Consider the following 17,932-nt stretch of genomic DNA (forward strand, 5'->3'; position numbering starts at 1 on the left):
TTTCTCTTGCATCTCCAGGCCTTCGTTCTCCAGCTTCTTCCCCTCTAGTCCCTAAATATTGTATCTCAGGACTCAGCCCTGGGCCTGTTTTTCTATGAGTATTCATTCTGATTGCTTTAAATATATGTTAATAATGCATAAATGTATATCCCAGCCCAGTCCTCCCTTCTGAGTTCCAGACTCATAGATTCAGCTTAACTCAAAAATCTCATAAGCATTTTGAATTTGATATGGCCAGAATTAAACTATAGACCTTTTTTTTTTTTTTTTTTTTTTTTTTGAGTCTTGCTCTGTCACCCCAGGCTGGAGTGCAGTGGTGCTTCTTGGCTTGCTGCAAGCTCCACCTCCCGGGTTCACGCCATTCTCCTGCCTCAGCCTCCCGAGTAGCTGGGACTACAGGCGCCTGCCACCATACCCGGCTAATATTTTTTTTGTATTTTTTAGTAGAGATGGGGTTTCACCGTGTTAGCCAGGATGATCTCAATCTCCTGACCTCATGATCCACCCGTCTCGGCCTCCCAAAGTGCTGGGATTACAGGCGTGAGCCACCGCGCCCGGCCTAAACTATAGATCTTACTTCCTCAAATCCAACCCTTCCACAGTATTCTTCATCCTCGAAAATGGCACTACTAGTGCAGTTGCTCAAGGTAGAAATCTGGGAGTCATCCTTGACCTTCTTTCTTACCCTCCACATCCCACCTATCACCAAGATCTACCCATTGTACTTTATCTTTATCTCTGCTACCAACATGATAGGCCAAGCCATCACCAGCTGTCACCTGGGTTCCTGCAGTAACCAAACGACTGATGTCCCTGTGTCCACAGAGCAGCTGGAGGACACTATGCTACCTCTTCAGCCTCATCCATGTGCCTATTCCCTCTTGCATTAGGCCCTGGCCACATGTGCACTCTTTCATTTCATTATAAGATCTTCCTTACCTTAGAACCTTCATACATGCTGCTCTTTATCCGAATGTCTTTTTCTCTAACCATTCCCTTCCTCCACATGTTTCCTCTTGGCTAGTGCTTTCACACCTTTTATGTCTTAGCTGAAATATCTTCCTCCCATAGATTTTCTCTAGCCAAGATCCTGAATGTCTGTCTTCCACCATTCCACACCGTCATAACACAATTTTAAATTGTATATTTTTTAAAAAATCCATACAATTTCCTCAATAGGACTAAAAACTCCATGAGGTCAAGAACTATGATTATATTTTTATGACTCTATATTTAGTACTTAGTCCAAGGCCTAATGATAAGTATTAGTGAATGAATGGAATTCTGCCCTCTTTTTCCTAACACTCACAGGTTGGCAGGGTAGCAATACCCATTTTTTATATCACTTCTATGCCCCTTTTATAGTGACATGAAAATATATGAATCTGTGGAATTAGACAGAATGGCTCTGACAGCCACTTGCGAATCCAGTGTATGACTTTAAGCAAGTTGCTTAACCACAGTCTTCCAACCTAGAAAGTCAGAAAATAATGTTTATCTTATAGTAATATAATGAGAATTAAAATGACATCATGTATATAAAGTGCTAATCATAAAGTGCTGCAGTTTCAATGGTGATGTCTCCTCCAAAATTCACAGTGGATCATATTTCCCAGTGCAACAATGTTAAGAGGTGTGGCCTTTGTGAGGTGATTAAGTTGTGGGGACACCACCTTTGTGAATGGGCTTAACACCCATATAAAAGGGCTCAAGGTTAGAAGAGGGAACACCCTTCTCGCATTTCCATCCCTTCCACCACAGCATTTTGCCCCTCTGGAGGATCTAGCAACTAATTACCGTCTTGGAAGTAGAGCATTCCTCACAGGTTCATAAAAATCCTGCTGGTACCTTGATTTTGGACTTCCCAGCCTCCAGAACCATGAAATATAAATTTCTGTTCTTTGTAAATTACCCAGTCTTTGGTATTTTGTTATAGCAACACATATGGACTAAGACATAAAGTTATTCAGTAAAAGTTAATTCTGTCTTCCACGCCTTCCCCTAAATTCCAAATTCTTCTTATCCAATAGATACACATGCACACATACAGAATTTGAAAATATGAGAGTATCTATCCCGCCCTCCTGGGTTTTTCTGATTATGCTCTTCCTACTGTGAGTTTTGCCTGTAAAGAATAAGATACTTACCCAGAGAAGAACATTTGTAGCTTTAAATCAAATATGTAACTCTAGCACTAAATAACTGGAGTTTATCTAATAAGGGCACCTTCTCCAATACATTTGGGGATAACACAAAAGAGGAAAAAGTCAACAATATTATTTGATAGCGCAGAAGACATTACTTTAAAACACCAGATGGCAGCACCAGATGCTGGAGATGTGTCTGATGGGGCTTTAGCTCAAACCTGAGCATTGAGGATGCTGAAAGTAGCTTAAAACTGTGTTCAGAGAGACAATCATTATAGAAAAGATAGTTCCCCCTTAAGAAAAATAATACACATTTTGCAATATAGAATAAGGTTTTAGGAAGAGTGTTTCATATGTTACAAGTGAAATCCTAGGAAAATAACCCCAAGCCTTAACTAATAAAAACTTACTAGGTAAAGATTTCATTTTGGTTTACAGTTATATTTAACTAACTCTGTTCTGTTCCAATTAGCTTGAAAGGGCCTAAAGCTAAAGAATGAATTACAATCAGCTTCCAAAAACAGACAAAATTTTATCAACTATTAAATGCAATTATTAAAATTTATTCATTCATATTAAAATAAGAATAATTACTTCTATTATTATATTCCTCAGCATAGCTGATAAAATCATTTACTAAAATAGACATCAAGAATCTCATTGAATAGATATGACATTAAAATTTAAAATGTTAACATACAGTTTGATCCATATTATGAATCACAATTTTATCTGGAATTGACACCACTTTTAAATTTTTGCTAAATTGGGTATTACCCATCCAGGCTTTTTTTTTTAGAGGAAAGCAAGGAAGTGTGATGCTGCTCATTACACCATGAAATACATATACACAGTCCCAGGACCGTTCCATCTTTTAAATAAAAATCCACACCGAAGGTTTTATTCCTCTTAAATACTGTTTAGGGTCCTACACAAGTTTCCTGGGAGATCAGGAAGAGTGAGTTCAGTCCTATACTTTGGATGTGAAACAATGAGACAATTCGAGCCAGCATATTGATTAGAAGGCAATGCAAAATGCCCACTGAGATCTTGGAGCAGAACTTGTCTAATCGGTGTTTGTGTTTAGATTTGACAGAGGGATCAAAGGAGCATCTGTGCCATAAGGGACCTGAGCCAATCTATTTTGGAGAAACATTCCGAGGAAAAGGTAATTCATTCTACCAGTGAGACAGTGAGTGTGGGGTCACTGGAGTGAATTGTTTTCCAACTACTATCATCATAGTTCTGAAACTATTTCTCTCACCTGAATTCACTACAAGATTGAACCCCGTGAGAACATAAGACAAGATAGCTGATTCTAATCTGAAATGAGACCAAGGATTCCAGAGGGAAATCTGAATTGTAAGAAGGAATGTATGAGTGTCACAGGCTGCCAAAAGTCAGCTTTCACAGACAGATGAAATTCTGAAATCTAATAATCATTAGAGTAGTGTTCTTTATGGAAAATGAGTAATTCATAGCACTATCTAAAATTTAAATGATAGAAAGAAAAATATCCATAGGCAGGATCAAATCATAACTAAACTACACAGTGAAGGAAAGGCTTTCTGCTGAAAGCACTATGGAATGGTAAATGTCTCCTCTAAGGAAGGACTAAAGCCCACTGCTTTGAAAGTTCTCATGCTCCCTGGAAGCCTAAGAGTTTTCTCCTTCATAACTAACCCAAGCTTGTTTTAAGTCTGGCAGCCAAAGGGACCCTATGTTGGATGACCTTTCTATGCCCTCTACTGAATCTTGTGTGGTCCCCAAACAGGCCAGCACACATCTGACAGTGGTCGGGGCCAATTTCTCATTCACATGTGTGTTCTCAGGCCTGAGAGCAGGGTTCGGTGTGCTCTGACATAGCCATGTCCTCTAGACCACCACCCCCTACTCTCGTCTAAATGCATAAGTCGAGTCACTGAAGGATGATCGCTGGCCTCTCCTGACATTCTCCCCTCCAGATGACCGTGTGAGTCAGGAAGGTGTCTCCCAGGGAAGCTGGGGGCCCAAGCCAGCCACTCGCAGCCATCATGACTGAGTGAGAACATGCTGTGCTCAGCCTGTTGGCTCCACTCTTGAGCACAAAGTATGTGTTATAACAACAAGCACAAGAATCCTGACCACACGCTTCCCTATCTCTAGATCTGTAATGAGAACATTTGAAGTAAATGCATACAATCAAGAAACAGTGCTGTAAGGCAGAAAGTGAACAGTGTTTCTGATTTGTGACCCTGAGACACAGATTCTTGTATTCTCTGAATCCAGACCCCACACGTTATGGAAGAAAAGCAACAGACAGAAGATGGGAAAAACAGGTCATGTTTATGAAACCAGCTTGAAGACCATGCCACACTAAGGAGTTTGGTTTTTCATTAGGCAAAGAAACGAGTTGTTTTTTCTTCAATGTTCATCGGAAAACTTGCCCAGCAGCTGTGAGTGACTCTTCAGCTTTCGAATCATTGTCTTGGAATCTTCTAAACCAGCAAGACCATACTCAATTTATTTTAACATAGAATTTAGGAGCAAAGGACTAGACAGTCCTCAAAGTAATAAAATAAAAGAAAGAAAAATCAAATTAGAAACAAAGAATGCCCCCTCCCCAACCAATTCCTTTGGTTTAATCTTTTACAATAGCTTGTGTAATCTTAGTTCTCTTTCTTTCCTCTTTCTTCCCTCCCTCCCTCCCTTCTCTCTCTCTCTCTTTCTTTCTTTCTTTCTTTCTTTCTTTCTTTCTTTCTTTCTTTCTTTCTTTCTTTCTTTCTTTCGAGTCTCGCTCTGTCAACCAGGCTAGAGTGCAGTGGTATAATCTCAGCTGACTGTAACCTCCAACTCCTGGGTTCGAGCAATTCTCCTGTTGCAGCCTCCCAACTAGCTGGAACTACAGTCATACGCTACCATGCCCAGCTAATTTTTGTATTTTTAGTAGAGACATATTGGTCAAGCTGATCTTGAACTCCTGACTTCAGGAGTTGGCCTCCCAAAGTGCTGGGATTACAGGCATGAACCACCGCACCCTGCCTAATCTTAGTTTTCTTAAGAATTCATTATCTCTGCAGGCTGGGCTTTTCAAGTAGCAAGCCATGGAAAAAAGACCTTTACCACTTCCTGTTTCTCACGATTTGATATTCTGTAAGGTTGACACAAGACAAAGCATCCACAATCTGGTTTAATGGACAAAGAACATGAACCAGGCCCTACCTTGCATGTAGCCACCCTCGTAAGCATCTCTCTACAATCCTTGTCCATGATGAAACTTTAGATAAAACCCTAAAAACTCTTTGCCATTCAAGCTGGGGATTCCAGGGGTCATGCTTGTTCAGAATGGCCCACGTGGGGGGTCAGGGCCTTGTCTTCAGCCTGAACACAGGGCACAGAGCAGCAGCAGGAACCAAGCACCTCCCAAAAAATAACCTAGTTGCTTCATTGTCTACACTGGGGTTAATTTCCTGCTTACTACAACCATATAAGTGTCAAAAGAAAAAATATGCTGTATTTACAGACTATGTGTATTTTTGCAAGTTCTTCAGTGTTTAATTGTTGCTAAAGTCATTTGGGGTTTTTGACACAGATTCTATTTTAGTAAGATAAACTCAGCATAACCCAGCAGTGCCAAAAATGAATTCCTAAGGTAGATGACTAAAATAAACCAGCAATAAATATTGGCTGTTGGAATGGGAATTATATCTCTGTAATGTAGACACAGCATTAATGACTCATTTTCAAATTACAATCTCCTGGGGATTATTTGTATCAGGGATCAGGGAAGAAAGAAGTCCATCTCTTCTTCTTTTAGACAGCAGAAATGAAGAGGAATATGAACCCATCAGGCAAGGATGTTCTTATATCTATTCAGCCAAGAGAGATATAGGCCCTGGAGTTCCACAGGGAGTTAACTTGAACAGGCTGCATTGAGGCTGATGTAAGGCATTGATAGAAAAAATACTAGGGGGTGAGGTGACTGATTCTAGGGATAGTTTTCTCTCGTTCCCCTACAGGCAGAGGGCGCCACCAGGTTCACCTAAAGCCTCTTGTGTGGCATGAATTACCCTATCAGTTACACTGGGTGCTGCCCTGTTCCTTTGCTGCTTGGAATTAGTGGACTCTTTTAGGCCTCCTTTACTCCCTAAGGTCAAATTCTGATCTTTTGGCCCCTGAGGTTGAGTTTTACAACTTCTCTGGTGTACCAGAAGGCGGTCTGAGGTAAAGGTTAGGCTACAATTTGGGCAGGACACAAGCTGAGCTTGACTTGGTCCCGCTTGGCTGGACTGTGCAGTCGGAAGGGGCTGAGGCTTCCGTGGGAGTGGCTGGTGGAGCTCCACAGGGAGCCGGTCATTTTCTATTTTCCACTTTTCCAGGCATTTGGGCTCATGAATAGGAAGGGACAGGGTGCCAAATTCCCTACCACAAATGTAGCAGATAACAGTCCTTGGTCGGGCTGGGGTTCCACTACGAGCTTTCTTGAGGCCAGTAAGAGGATCAGAACTGTTTGATTGTGGTGCTCTGGCACCCTCACCCTTTGGCTTGCAGCTTCTCTGATGAACAAGAAGATTATCTGGCAAGAATGTGCGGCCACAGGATTCACAGGGCAGCAGCTGAGCCTGGGCACTCTGAAATGCAGCCTCATTACTTGCCTGAAGACTGTAGGACCCACTGCCGTTCAGAGACTGTGGTTTGGAGGGTTCTGGCCTCCTCAAGTGCTTGGGCAACTTGCTGTTTTCAATATGCCACTTCTGCAAGCACTGGGGTTCATGAATGGCAATTGACTGGGACCCAAATTCTCGACCACAGATGTAGCATACCCGGAATCCAGGCCTGCGGGCCGGGATCACAGGGGGGCTAAGCTGGCTTTCCGATATAATTCTTCTACTTGACGGTTTTGATAGTATCACAGTCCCAGGTCTCTTTTTCTGAGTGTCTGTCTTAATCTTTTCACCAGGATTAACACTCTCTGTTTCTGGCAAAAGGCTAGAATAGGAGTCACTAGAGAGAAACCCAGCTTGGTTGATAAGGAAAGTGGGTTCTTTAGAATGGTGAAAAGTTTGTTGTAACTTACTGGAACTTCTTTTCTTCTTTCCTCTTTCCATTAACAAAGATGTCTTTCTGTAGTGCTTGCTCTGATTTCAGGCCAGACTCACTCTGGGCTTCTGCTTAGAGTGAAGGTTAGGGAGGTTAGTTGTCCTGGGGTTCACACTGTTGCCAGTACCTTAGCCCCACAGACCATGACTCAGAGCTTCATTGCAGGACAGCAGTCTGGAATGTTGGAAAGTCCTCATTAAAGCTGAGATGTCTGCAAGATCTGTGGAGGGGTGTGGGAGACATAAGAAGTTATTATGTATACACACACATACACACATATTTGGGCTGTAAACTGATAAAGGGCCATAGTTTTTTTGTGTGTTTTTTTTTTTTTTTTTTTTTTGCTGGTTTTAAATATTGACCTTGTATACTTTTTGACTAGCATAATAACCAGCATATGGGATTTGGTCAATAAACTGACATAAACCTGAGGAAATCTTCCATCATCAATTGCACTATCACTGTATTAAAAATAGTGTTCTGCCCAAAAAGTTAACTTGACAATGACAGCACATCATAGATACAGATGAGGCAAACCTACAGAGGCTGAGACCAGGGTGGTAAGACCATAGAAGAGAAAACTGCAAACTGTGAAAATTAGATTAATGAAATCAGCAGGTCATACAAAAAGACCCCCTGGGCCCCACAGAAACTTCCAGTATGTCAGAGATCCTTAACTTGTTAGTGACATGGATTCCTCTGACAATTCTGTATAATATGTCTATAAGCAAAAAATTAAAATTGTTGCTATCACAGGTGAAATCAATTTTACTGAAATAATTTGTCAACTGTTTCTAGTTGTGATATACATTTTAATTGAGATAAAGTTGTGTCACAGACTTCTTGAGTGTCCGTGGACCTGAAACTAAGAACTCTTGCAGAAGAAGTAATTCAAGAATGAATCTTAAGAGGATTATCAGGATAGCCCTCAGAGGGACATAAACTTCTTGTGACACATCATGTATTCACTTTTGTTTATTATGGAAATACAGTATTAATAAGTGGAGCTATAATTCTCCAGCAGAGTACAGCCTAGGCTGGCACCCATCCTGGTGAGATATCTGCTCATCTTTCATGGAAAGATGATACACAGATGCTGCTTGAGGCTCTTTTTTCTTAAAGGTATCATACCTACTTTCTTGTTTTATATATGTATGACTTCCAAATATTTTTAAAATATAAAACAAAGGCACTGGATTCCCCAAGAATCCCCACCAGAAGAAGTGGCAGCTTAGATATCCATTCATGGGAAGAATCCTAAATGTTTATATTGGGAAAAGTCATGAGTAAATTTTACCATGGGTTTATAATCTGGCTCCTCAAAATGAGTATTTTCAGAAGCCTCAGGACCTTTTTCATTTCCTGAAGGATGACCCAGATCAGGGTGATAAACTCTAAAGCATCCATTCTTAACCACAGAAGGAGCAGCCCTGGTGTGAAGCTGGATCCTGCACACCACGGCAAACACTTCAGTTTGGGCAGTGCAAGGCCAGCAGTCCTGGGAATATGGAAACCCCGAGCACTGGACTTGATAAAGAACAAAAAGAGCTGTGATCTCTGTGCTCAGCTCCTGACTTAGGCGCCAAAAAAGGTCTGAATCCTTGCCTTTAAGAGTATCAAATCAGGTCTGGCACAGAGAAGGAAGTTATTCTTTATTTTGACAGATTTTAAGACAGTAACGTTAACAGATGTGACAAAAGTATGTGTTGGCCCCAGAGTGGCCAGCATAGAAAATGAAACAGAGAAATTTATCACTTGATCAGTACCATCTAAAAGAGAAAGTAGATCTATGGAACATAGGAATAGGGTAAAATTATTTCATTAGGTTTTTAATCCAGCCCATGGGTTATTTCCAGAATCCACTCTGCTCCATTGGCTCTGTTCATCGAGGAATTTTAGTTTATCATTTTCCTTGATACTAGGAAATTGCAGACACTAATATGACTTAAGAAGACAGGTTAGAAAAATCAATGCAGTCAAATAAGCCTCCTTCCCCTAAGTTTTCTCTGTCTCTGTCTCTCTTCCTCTGTCTCTGTCTCTCTTTCTCCCTCTCATACACACACACACACACACACACACACAAGTCAATTCTGTTCCCAGCAGATTAGAATACTGAGGAATCTCCATGACTTTCCATAACAACTCCTCCATCTCCCTTTTGATAAGGTAAGAGAGGTAATATTTATTGAATACCAATTATGTGCCAGATATGGCACTGATGTTTTTGTAAACATAATTTTAGTTAATTGTCAAATGATTATGAAGCAGGTATTATTATTTCAATTTTATAAGTAACGAAAATGACTCAGAAAAGACAAGTAATTTGCCCAAGGCTGTCAGTGTCTAAATGACAGAACTGTGAATCAATTCCAGCTCTCTTTGGCTCCAGTACGTGGCTCTTTCCATTATTCATTCTGCCTAAATTCCTCTAGCAGAGCTTCTTCCCTTTAGTTTTCAACCCTGTTTTAATGTACTATCCATATGCCTCAGGGAAAGGTAACTAAGCTCTCACCAGCTGTTATGCTTCCTTTTAGGAGAAAGAAGAGGCAAAGAAGAAGGAGGGCAGACAAGGCACAGAGGAGAAGCCTCTGGGACAAAGTAGAAGAGGGAGATTGGGGCTACGGAACACAATGTTTTCAATGTTAAGTGACAGGGGCCATTTTTTTTCAACTTTTTTTATAGGTTTGGGGGTACATGTGCAGGTTTGGTACCCCCAATATGGGCATATTGAGTAATGCTGAGGTTTGGACTACACATGAATCTATCTCCCAGGTAGTAAGCACAGTATCCAATAGGTAGTTTTTCAGTTCTCCCCCACGCTTGCATTAACTGCTGTCTGTTGTTCTCATCTTTATGCCCACATGTACTTGACGTTTAGTTCCCACTTATAAGTGAGAATGTGTGGTATTTGGTTTTCTGTTTCTGCCTTAAGAATCACTTTTGCCAGGCCAGGTGCAGTGGCTCACGCCTATAATCCCAGCCCTTTGGGAGGCCGAGGTGGGCAGATTAGCTGAGGTCAGGAGTTCGAGACCAGCCCAGCCAACATGGTGAAACCCCGTCTCTACTAGAAATACAAAAATTAGCCTGGTGTGGTGGCGGGTGCCTGTAATCCCAGCTACTCAGGAGACTGAGACAGGAGAATCACTTGAACCCAGGAGGCAGAGTTTGCAGAGAGCCAAGATCGCAGAACTGCACTCCAGACTAGTTGACAAGAGTGAAACTCCCCGCCGCCCAAAAAAAAGAATCACTTTTGCCATATACAGTTGTTTTCTAGATGTAGTTTTTCCTGAGTGATTTGTAGTACAGATTCTTTTCTTAATTTCACCAATATCTTCAGAAAAATCTACATAACCAGCAGAGATAGGGACCAGTTGGGGGAATGGGGCAGACCACCAATGAACGATATGTTTTGTCTTTCTTTATCATGGGCACAGGGTAAAAGTGAAGGCTGCCCCAAGAGGCCAGGTAGTGCTCAGTTTGAAGCCATGTCACCATTTTGATTAGGGATAGATCTTACCGCACACAAACATTTGTGCACTGCAAATATTTTCTCTGCAGCAAACACGATGAAACATCACAAAACGTCCATTTGAATCTTCAGCTTTTCTTTTTCTACCATCCCTTTCCTCCTCCAACGTTCTCCTGAAATTTTTCCCTTATTGTGACTGAAGGTATCAAAATATGAAAGATGAGGTAGCTGGAAGCCAGTGAAATTTTTGGGAACGGAGGTGTCTTATGGAGAAATGCATAATGTTTCCACCAGTGACTGTGTAAAGGCAACATGCCATGGCACAGCAGTGTTGGTTGCTCTCCCTTTATAAGTTAGCTCTAAAAGCAAAAGTACTGGAAAATACTAAATACATATACTTAAATCACCTAAGAAATTGGCCTGTCACCCAAAACATCATAAAGCAATGTTGCTGGTTTATAAAGAGAATCACTTTGCAAAGCCAGACAGTTTTACCTCAAGCATCTCTGGAGAATGTTCACTCAGTTGGCCTGGATTATTCGTTTTGACCATATCTGCACATAGGACATTTAAAGAATGTCTTGGAAGGCATCACTTTTTATCAACATGATGCCATTTTTCCATTCTCTTCAGGGTTCATGGGAAGGGAGAGACAAATGCACAAAGATGAAGGTAATAACCGTGGAAATCCAAAAACCATCTTGGCATTAGAAGGTGTCTCTCCAAAAGAGAGGGAACAGAACACAATCAAAAGTGTGATCATATCTTTTAAAAAATAAGCTAGTCCTTTGAGGATGAGTTCCTGTCCTTTGCAGGGACATGGATAAAGCTGGAAACCATCATTCTGAGCAAACTGTCACAAGGACAGACAACCAAACACTGCATGTTCTCACTCATAAGTGGGAACTGAACAATGAGAACACTTGGACACAGTGCAGGGAACATCACACATGGGGGCCTGTCATGGGGTGAGGGGCATGGGGAGGGATAGCATTAGGAGAAATACCTAATGCAAATGACGAGTTAATGGGTGCAGCAAACCAACATGGCACATATATACCTATGTATCAAACCTGCACGTTGTGCACATGTACCCTAGAAATTAAAATATGAAAAAAAACTAGTCCTTTGAAACAAAAGAAATATAGTTGATACATGATATGACCCCTTCTCTATCAGTATGGAATTCAAATTCTTTAAATGAACAAAAATATAAATAAGAAAGATGGAGTTGGGGCTGATGGTGGCTCTGGCAAGATTCTAAAAGAGAGGAGGTTCATCTTCAATATTCTTCACCCACCCCATTCAGTAGCCTCCACTCTCCAGCCTAGTATTCTTGTATGCTCACAGTCTGTCTTACCTATGAAATCTTGCTTTCAAAAAGGAGCTGATGGACTCATTCACACCAAGGCTTATAATTGATGAGGTAATGTCCCTTCCAATGTCTGGCAGAGACAGTTAGTTCCTTACCAATAGCCATTCTACTCAACACCCTCAATTAATAGGCCCCAATTTTCAGCTGGGCACATCTACAAGCTCCTTTGTAGGTAGTGAAAATATTGTGTGGAACTTGTAAGAATAATTCTTGAAAAGATAGAAGAGAACAACTGCTTCTCTTACTTTCCTTTTTATTGATGCTTAGAAGATGGATGTGATGACTGGTGCTTTAGCAGCCAGTTGAGAACAGATTTCATCTATGTAACCCTTGATATGACAGAGCAGAGACCTGGATGGACTTGGGTCCCTGATAATGCGGGAACCATCATAGAATCCCTAGAATGCCTTCCTTGGACTTTATTTACATAAGAAAAATAAATTTTTATTTTTATTTTAGCCATTTTTAAAAGTCTGTTATTCACATAGAAACCTAATAGTAATTGAGAGATATCTGTATTTTAATAGTGGTGATTAGCACAATTAATTCTAATAATGTTATTTCAAATTTCAGAATTTTTTGATGAAGGAATTTTTTTTGAGGGAGTAGAGGTTTGGGTGCAAAATTGACTTATTAAATATGTACTTCTTAAAAATCAAAAATTAAAATTGATACTATAAATACTGGATCAATGGTTCTTATGAAATTGATCACAACACTTCCATTTTTACAGATTCTTTTAAGTGAAAAAATTTAATGACTATTTTTTCTAAAAAATAGCCAATTTTTTCCACGAGCTTCTTAAAGAGCTAGCAGAGAGCAATATCGTGCCAGTTGTTAACTTCTTGTCTCTATACTCCCAATCTTCTTTATTTAGCTTTATGATATGGGTATTGGGACTCTGCACAGCCCGTTTCTGCTTTGCAAGCTGGCTCTGTGTTATGCTCTGCCAACAGGAATAATGGAAGGAGAATGCAAGAATTGGGGAGCAAGAGGGCATTTAATCCTTTTAAAGGCTTCCTGTGTGTGTGTGGTCGCTGTGAGCATTATTCCAGCAACACTTCTCTACTCCTGAAGCAGCAGTTCTTTTCAACAGCAGCAGCTGAATCCAACCAAATTTGTAAAACCAGACCAACTGACCCTTCCCCACCAGATGCAATCACCAGCCAGTCTGTGTCCCCTCCTTGGAGATCTGATTTTCAACTCCATCTTCTAAGTTTCTAAATTTTAATAATTCAAACGATGTAACAACCCTCAAAATACAAGTAATAATAATCTGTGATATTCAATCTTTATATTACTTAAATATTGCAATAAATATAAATGCAAATTAATTCTTTCATAGCATCTTACAAAATAAGATGCTTACCTGAACATTTAATCCTCAACTCATTCAGACCACTGAAAATGCATGTTTGTTATTTTTACACTATCACCGTGCTTTAAGAGCTAGAAAGTATTGTTCTTCCATTTTCCAGTAGCTGTACAAATTTCATAAGGGAAACCTGCTGTTCTAAGCATGCTTGTATTTTGCTAAATTTTATATGACACTCTTCACCTGCTGACCCCCCAGCCATAAGGCTACCACTGTCACAGAGGGAGCCACAGCAAAGTGATCCTACTCATAGACCAAAGGTGACCAGGAGTGTTGAGGGCAGCTGGGCAGCTGGTCTGGCTCATTCTCACTGGTTCTGCACACTCTCTTCTAGGCAGCATCTGGTCCCGTGGCATCTGCAGACCTTAGCCAATCTGATGTGAGTGGGAAAGGCCATGTGAGAGCAGCTGGGACCTAGAGGCAGTATGGTTTAAGAAATATAGGAGCAGCATTTGAAAGGGAAAAAGTGGAAGCATTTTCATAAAAGCCACTTAGCCTGAGGCATGGCTTTGAGAAAATATTGGCATTTCTAGACTGATTATAAATAACTGATGAAAAAATTCCTTTTCTTTGTCTCTCCTTCACTATGAATAATTTTAAGCCAAGAAATAAGTTCTTTCACTTTCATTCAATCTAATTGTCAAGTATGAACATAATACTCTATGGCGTTAGAAAAGCTATGAAAAAATTGGGAGAAATGCACTCTTTGTGCTTCTAACCAGAGCCCTCTGCAAAAGGCATTTTATGTTGTTAAGGCCTAGAATATCACTCTATGAAAACTATTGTTAGATCAAGCCTGTAATTTTCACTCTATATTGAGTATCCAAATTACAGAGTACCCAAGAGCCATGAATGCCACACAGGTATGATCATATAATTGTAATATTGACATTTGCAGTGGTGGAGCGCTGGTTCTACAAACTGTCAGTAGAATCACATTAGAGGCCTATAATACATAGAAATTTAAAGGAGAGCCCAAAACAGAAAAAAGTGGAAAAAAAAAAGAAAAAAGTCTTCAAAGGAATTTTACATGCCATATTTTCTCACATTTAGGATAATTTTATTCCAACAGAATAGCTCTATACCAATATGTTTTTTTTCAAGATTTTTAAAGCATTGGCTCATAGGCACATGTGGTCGATAGCTATGTTCTTTTTAGCCTGCAGAAAGTCAAAACTGCTTGACTTAGTTCCCATTATTTTAAAAGTGGGAGACGTCACATAAAATAAGGATTTTTGGTTTCTCTTGAAAAGTGGAAGAGCTAGCCAAACAGAGCCCACATTCCTGTGTGGCAACATCCAGTATAAGCTGATGGTGAGTAAGAGCTATGCCTGTAGCTCAGAGAGCCAGCCTTTGTTCTTCCAAAGCTTCTTACTAGTTGGATTCACTAATTTATAGTTCACGCTTCTTGCTTGAAAGTGTCCTGTGGGGACATTTTTCTTCTTAATTAAATATTGAAAATCACTTCAAGGAACTGAGAATCCAACTGAAGTCTTATAGTATATAATTGTTATAAACACAACATATTTATTATTAAATATTTAGAATATTTAGAAAGGAATCTTCCGACTGAAAGTAGATTAGGGCAGAAATGCTTTGGTCTAGGAGGGAGGGTAAAATCCAAGAAGAAAAGACAGAATCAGTGACCTAAGAAGAAATTTTCATAAGTCATCAAAGCGTTATAGAAGATGATATATACATAACTTCAGAGGAAAAAATAAAGCAGCCAATGTTTAGAACAGCTACAGGTGGGATTATAGAAGAAAGAAAAAGAAAAAAGGAAAACACAAACAGACAAAATTGTGTTTTGTAGACCATCTAAACTTTTTAGAGGCATTCCCATAATGATCTATGGATCGGTTGATATCATAAGAGCTACTCTTCTATTTAAGCCAATGGACCTTGCTTCACCATTAAATGACTTCCCAGATGAGGACTGTTAGATGTTTTATATTATTAGTTTAAAGAACTAAGCAGCTAACTAAAAGAACCATAAATAAGCTATTAGCAATATAGACCATAGTTGGGTTGTAAAGATTTGCTCTGGAAATACATTATAAGAGAATTATGCTTCCTCATGGGGATTACAGGATTTGGTATACTTTTTCTTTCTGCCAAGCTGTCCATTTTGTCAAGAAGTAACTATAAATTAGTTTGAACTGAAAATGTACAGTAGCCGGTTCTCAACCTAGAATGAGATCTATAGCCATCAAGTGTCTAAAATGGATATATTATGGTTTTTAAACATTGGATGGAAAAGCCCACAGATAACCACATTTTAGTATCTATGTTTTAAAAGAATTGCAAATAGATGCATATGTTTGCCAGCCTCCTTTATGTGATATGTTTGCACAAAGTTCCCACTCTCTTTATACTCTTGATTTAGTTGAACTCAGTGCGACAATTTTGGCACAGACTTCTGAGCCACACTGTGTTAGTATCAGAAGTGTGGTCACTTCTGTGTGTCCAGGTGGAAACAAACATGATGAAGAATATAGTTGTGGATGAACGGAGCTGCTAGGCCAGGATAAATTGGCATAAGAGAGATGGGCTCACTGAATTCTGGAGGAACCTTTCTAACACATCACCCACTTACCTTACAGAGGTCTCAAAGTTGTGCCTTATTTCTGTCCACCTCCAGGAGGTCAGTGCCTCCTGGAGCCTGGCTAACACTTACACTGATTATCAATACCATTCATTACAGACATCAACACCCTTTGTTAATAATGTGCTCTCCACCCAAAGCTGTTTCTGAGGAAAATGCCTGGGAAGGAAGTCAAAAATAGCAGAGTCTATAAGGCAGGCGGGGCTTCTGCTGTGTGCATGAATGAATGTACCTCTATTTTCCGATATGCTCGCCATGACGTGCCAGGCGGTGACTCTGGAGACCTGGTAGCTTGTATGTGCCCACAAACTGAAGGCTGTTTCTGAACATGGGCTTTTGGTTGCTGTTCTCCCCACATCTCTCATCCTTCTATGTGAATAAGTCATCAAAATACTATTGTCATACCATTTGACATTGCTGAATCATGGCAACAAGGCACTCTTTCATGGGCCACATAGTTAGAGCTCACTGATGGTTCAGAATCCTCAGCCCTACAAATTCTCATTTCCCAGGAAAGCTTATATAAAATATTCCCTGCTGGAGAAAACCACCAGAATGAGTCTCCTGGTGTCTGGGGGAAACTTGCTCATTCTTTGTGTCCCCAGACCCAAACAACCATGCAATGTGGTGATGGCTCATTTAAAAACCTCTTCAGCTTCTAGTTTAATATTTTTGTGGTTCAACATTTATTGAAAGCCTTCTTCCACCCCATAACCAATAACTCTCGACTGCCTTGTTCTATTTGCCTTTAGTAAACACAAAGGTCACATGTATATTTTAAGTCACACATAGGATTGGAAATATTAGGATATTGGATGGGAAGAGTTTAATTTAAAATCAACTTTGTGGATGTTGATGTTTCCTATCTTTCTTGTGTTTTCAACAGGGTCTTTTTTCCCACTTTCTGTGTTCTATTTCACTTTGTTTCATTATTTCCACTATCTATCTGAGCTTTAAGTTTAGGACAACCCAACAAGAATACCCAATAAGGACAAGATGCCATTAGAAAGAGAGTGAAGAATATAGCATTCCGTGGTTTACACCACCGCTAACGTCCTCTGGATTTTCCATCTGGCTGGAGAGATAAGGCAATGCCAACAATTCCAGCTCACTACTAGGAAAAATGTGGCTTATATTTTAACTTCGTTATATTCTGGAGAAAGCAGCATTAGAAGTGAGGGGCCCAGTCTAATCACATAAGTCATCAAATGTGGAGAACTTCTTCCCCAGTCAGTGAGAGAGAGACAGTAGCAGAAAAAAATTTGAAGTGTGAAAAGGCCTCAATTAGCTGTTCAAAGAAGGAGTCTAAGAGCCAAAAAAATGCAGGCACCTCTTGAAGCCAGGAAGACCAAGGAAATAGATTCTCTTCTACTGCCCCCAAAAGAAGGATGATCTTGCTGTGAGCTGGGTGTAGTGGTTCATGCCTGTAATCCCAGCACTTTGGGAGGCCGAGGTGGGAGGATCACTTGAGGTCAGGAGTTCAAGACTAGCCTGGCCAACATGGTGAAACCTCATCTCTACAAAAAATTAGGCAGGTCTGGGTGCAGTGGCTCACGCCTGCAATCCCCGCACTTTGGGAGGTCGAGGTGGATGGATCATGAGGTCAAGAGATCAAGAACATCCTGACCAACATGGCAAAACCTCGTCTCTGCTAAAAATACAAAAATTAACCAGGTGTGGTGGCGTGCTCCTGTAATCCCAGCTACTCGGGAGGCTGAGGCAGGAGAATCGCTTGAACCCAGGAGGCAGAGGTTGCTGTGAGTCAAAATCGCACCACTGCACTCTAGCCTGGCAACAGAGGGAGACTCCATCTCAAAAAAAAAAAAAAAAAAAAAAAAAAAAAAAAAAAAAGCCAGGTGTGGTGGTACACATCTGTAATCCC

The 17,932-nt window shown here is 40.3% G+C and overlaps 1 protein-coding gene across 1 annotated transcript; it reads right to left on the reverse strand.

Annotated features, from left to right (window-relative positions):
- Positions 1-3,927: 3,927 nt before the first annotated feature.
- On the reverse strand, positions 3,928-7,466 carry ZNF474 (zinc finger protein 474). Its single transcript, XM_008014236.3, has one exon. It carries the CDS (start codon positions 7,232-7,234, stop codon positions 6,140-6,142), a length of 1,095 nt encoding a protein of 364 aa, XP_008012427.2. The 5' UTR covers positions 7,235-7,466; the 3' UTR covers positions 3,928-6,139.
- Positions 7,467-17,932: the final 10,466 nt, after the last annotated feature.

The sequence above is a fragment of the Chlorocebus sabaeus genome, chromosome 23, assembly GCF_047675955.1.
Source record: "Chlorocebus sabaeus isolate Y175 chromosome 23, mChlSab1.0.hap1, whole genome shotgun sequence".
Lineage (NCBI taxonomy): Eukaryota > Metazoa > Chordata > Mammalia > Primates > Cercopithecidae > Chlorocebus > Chlorocebus sabaeus.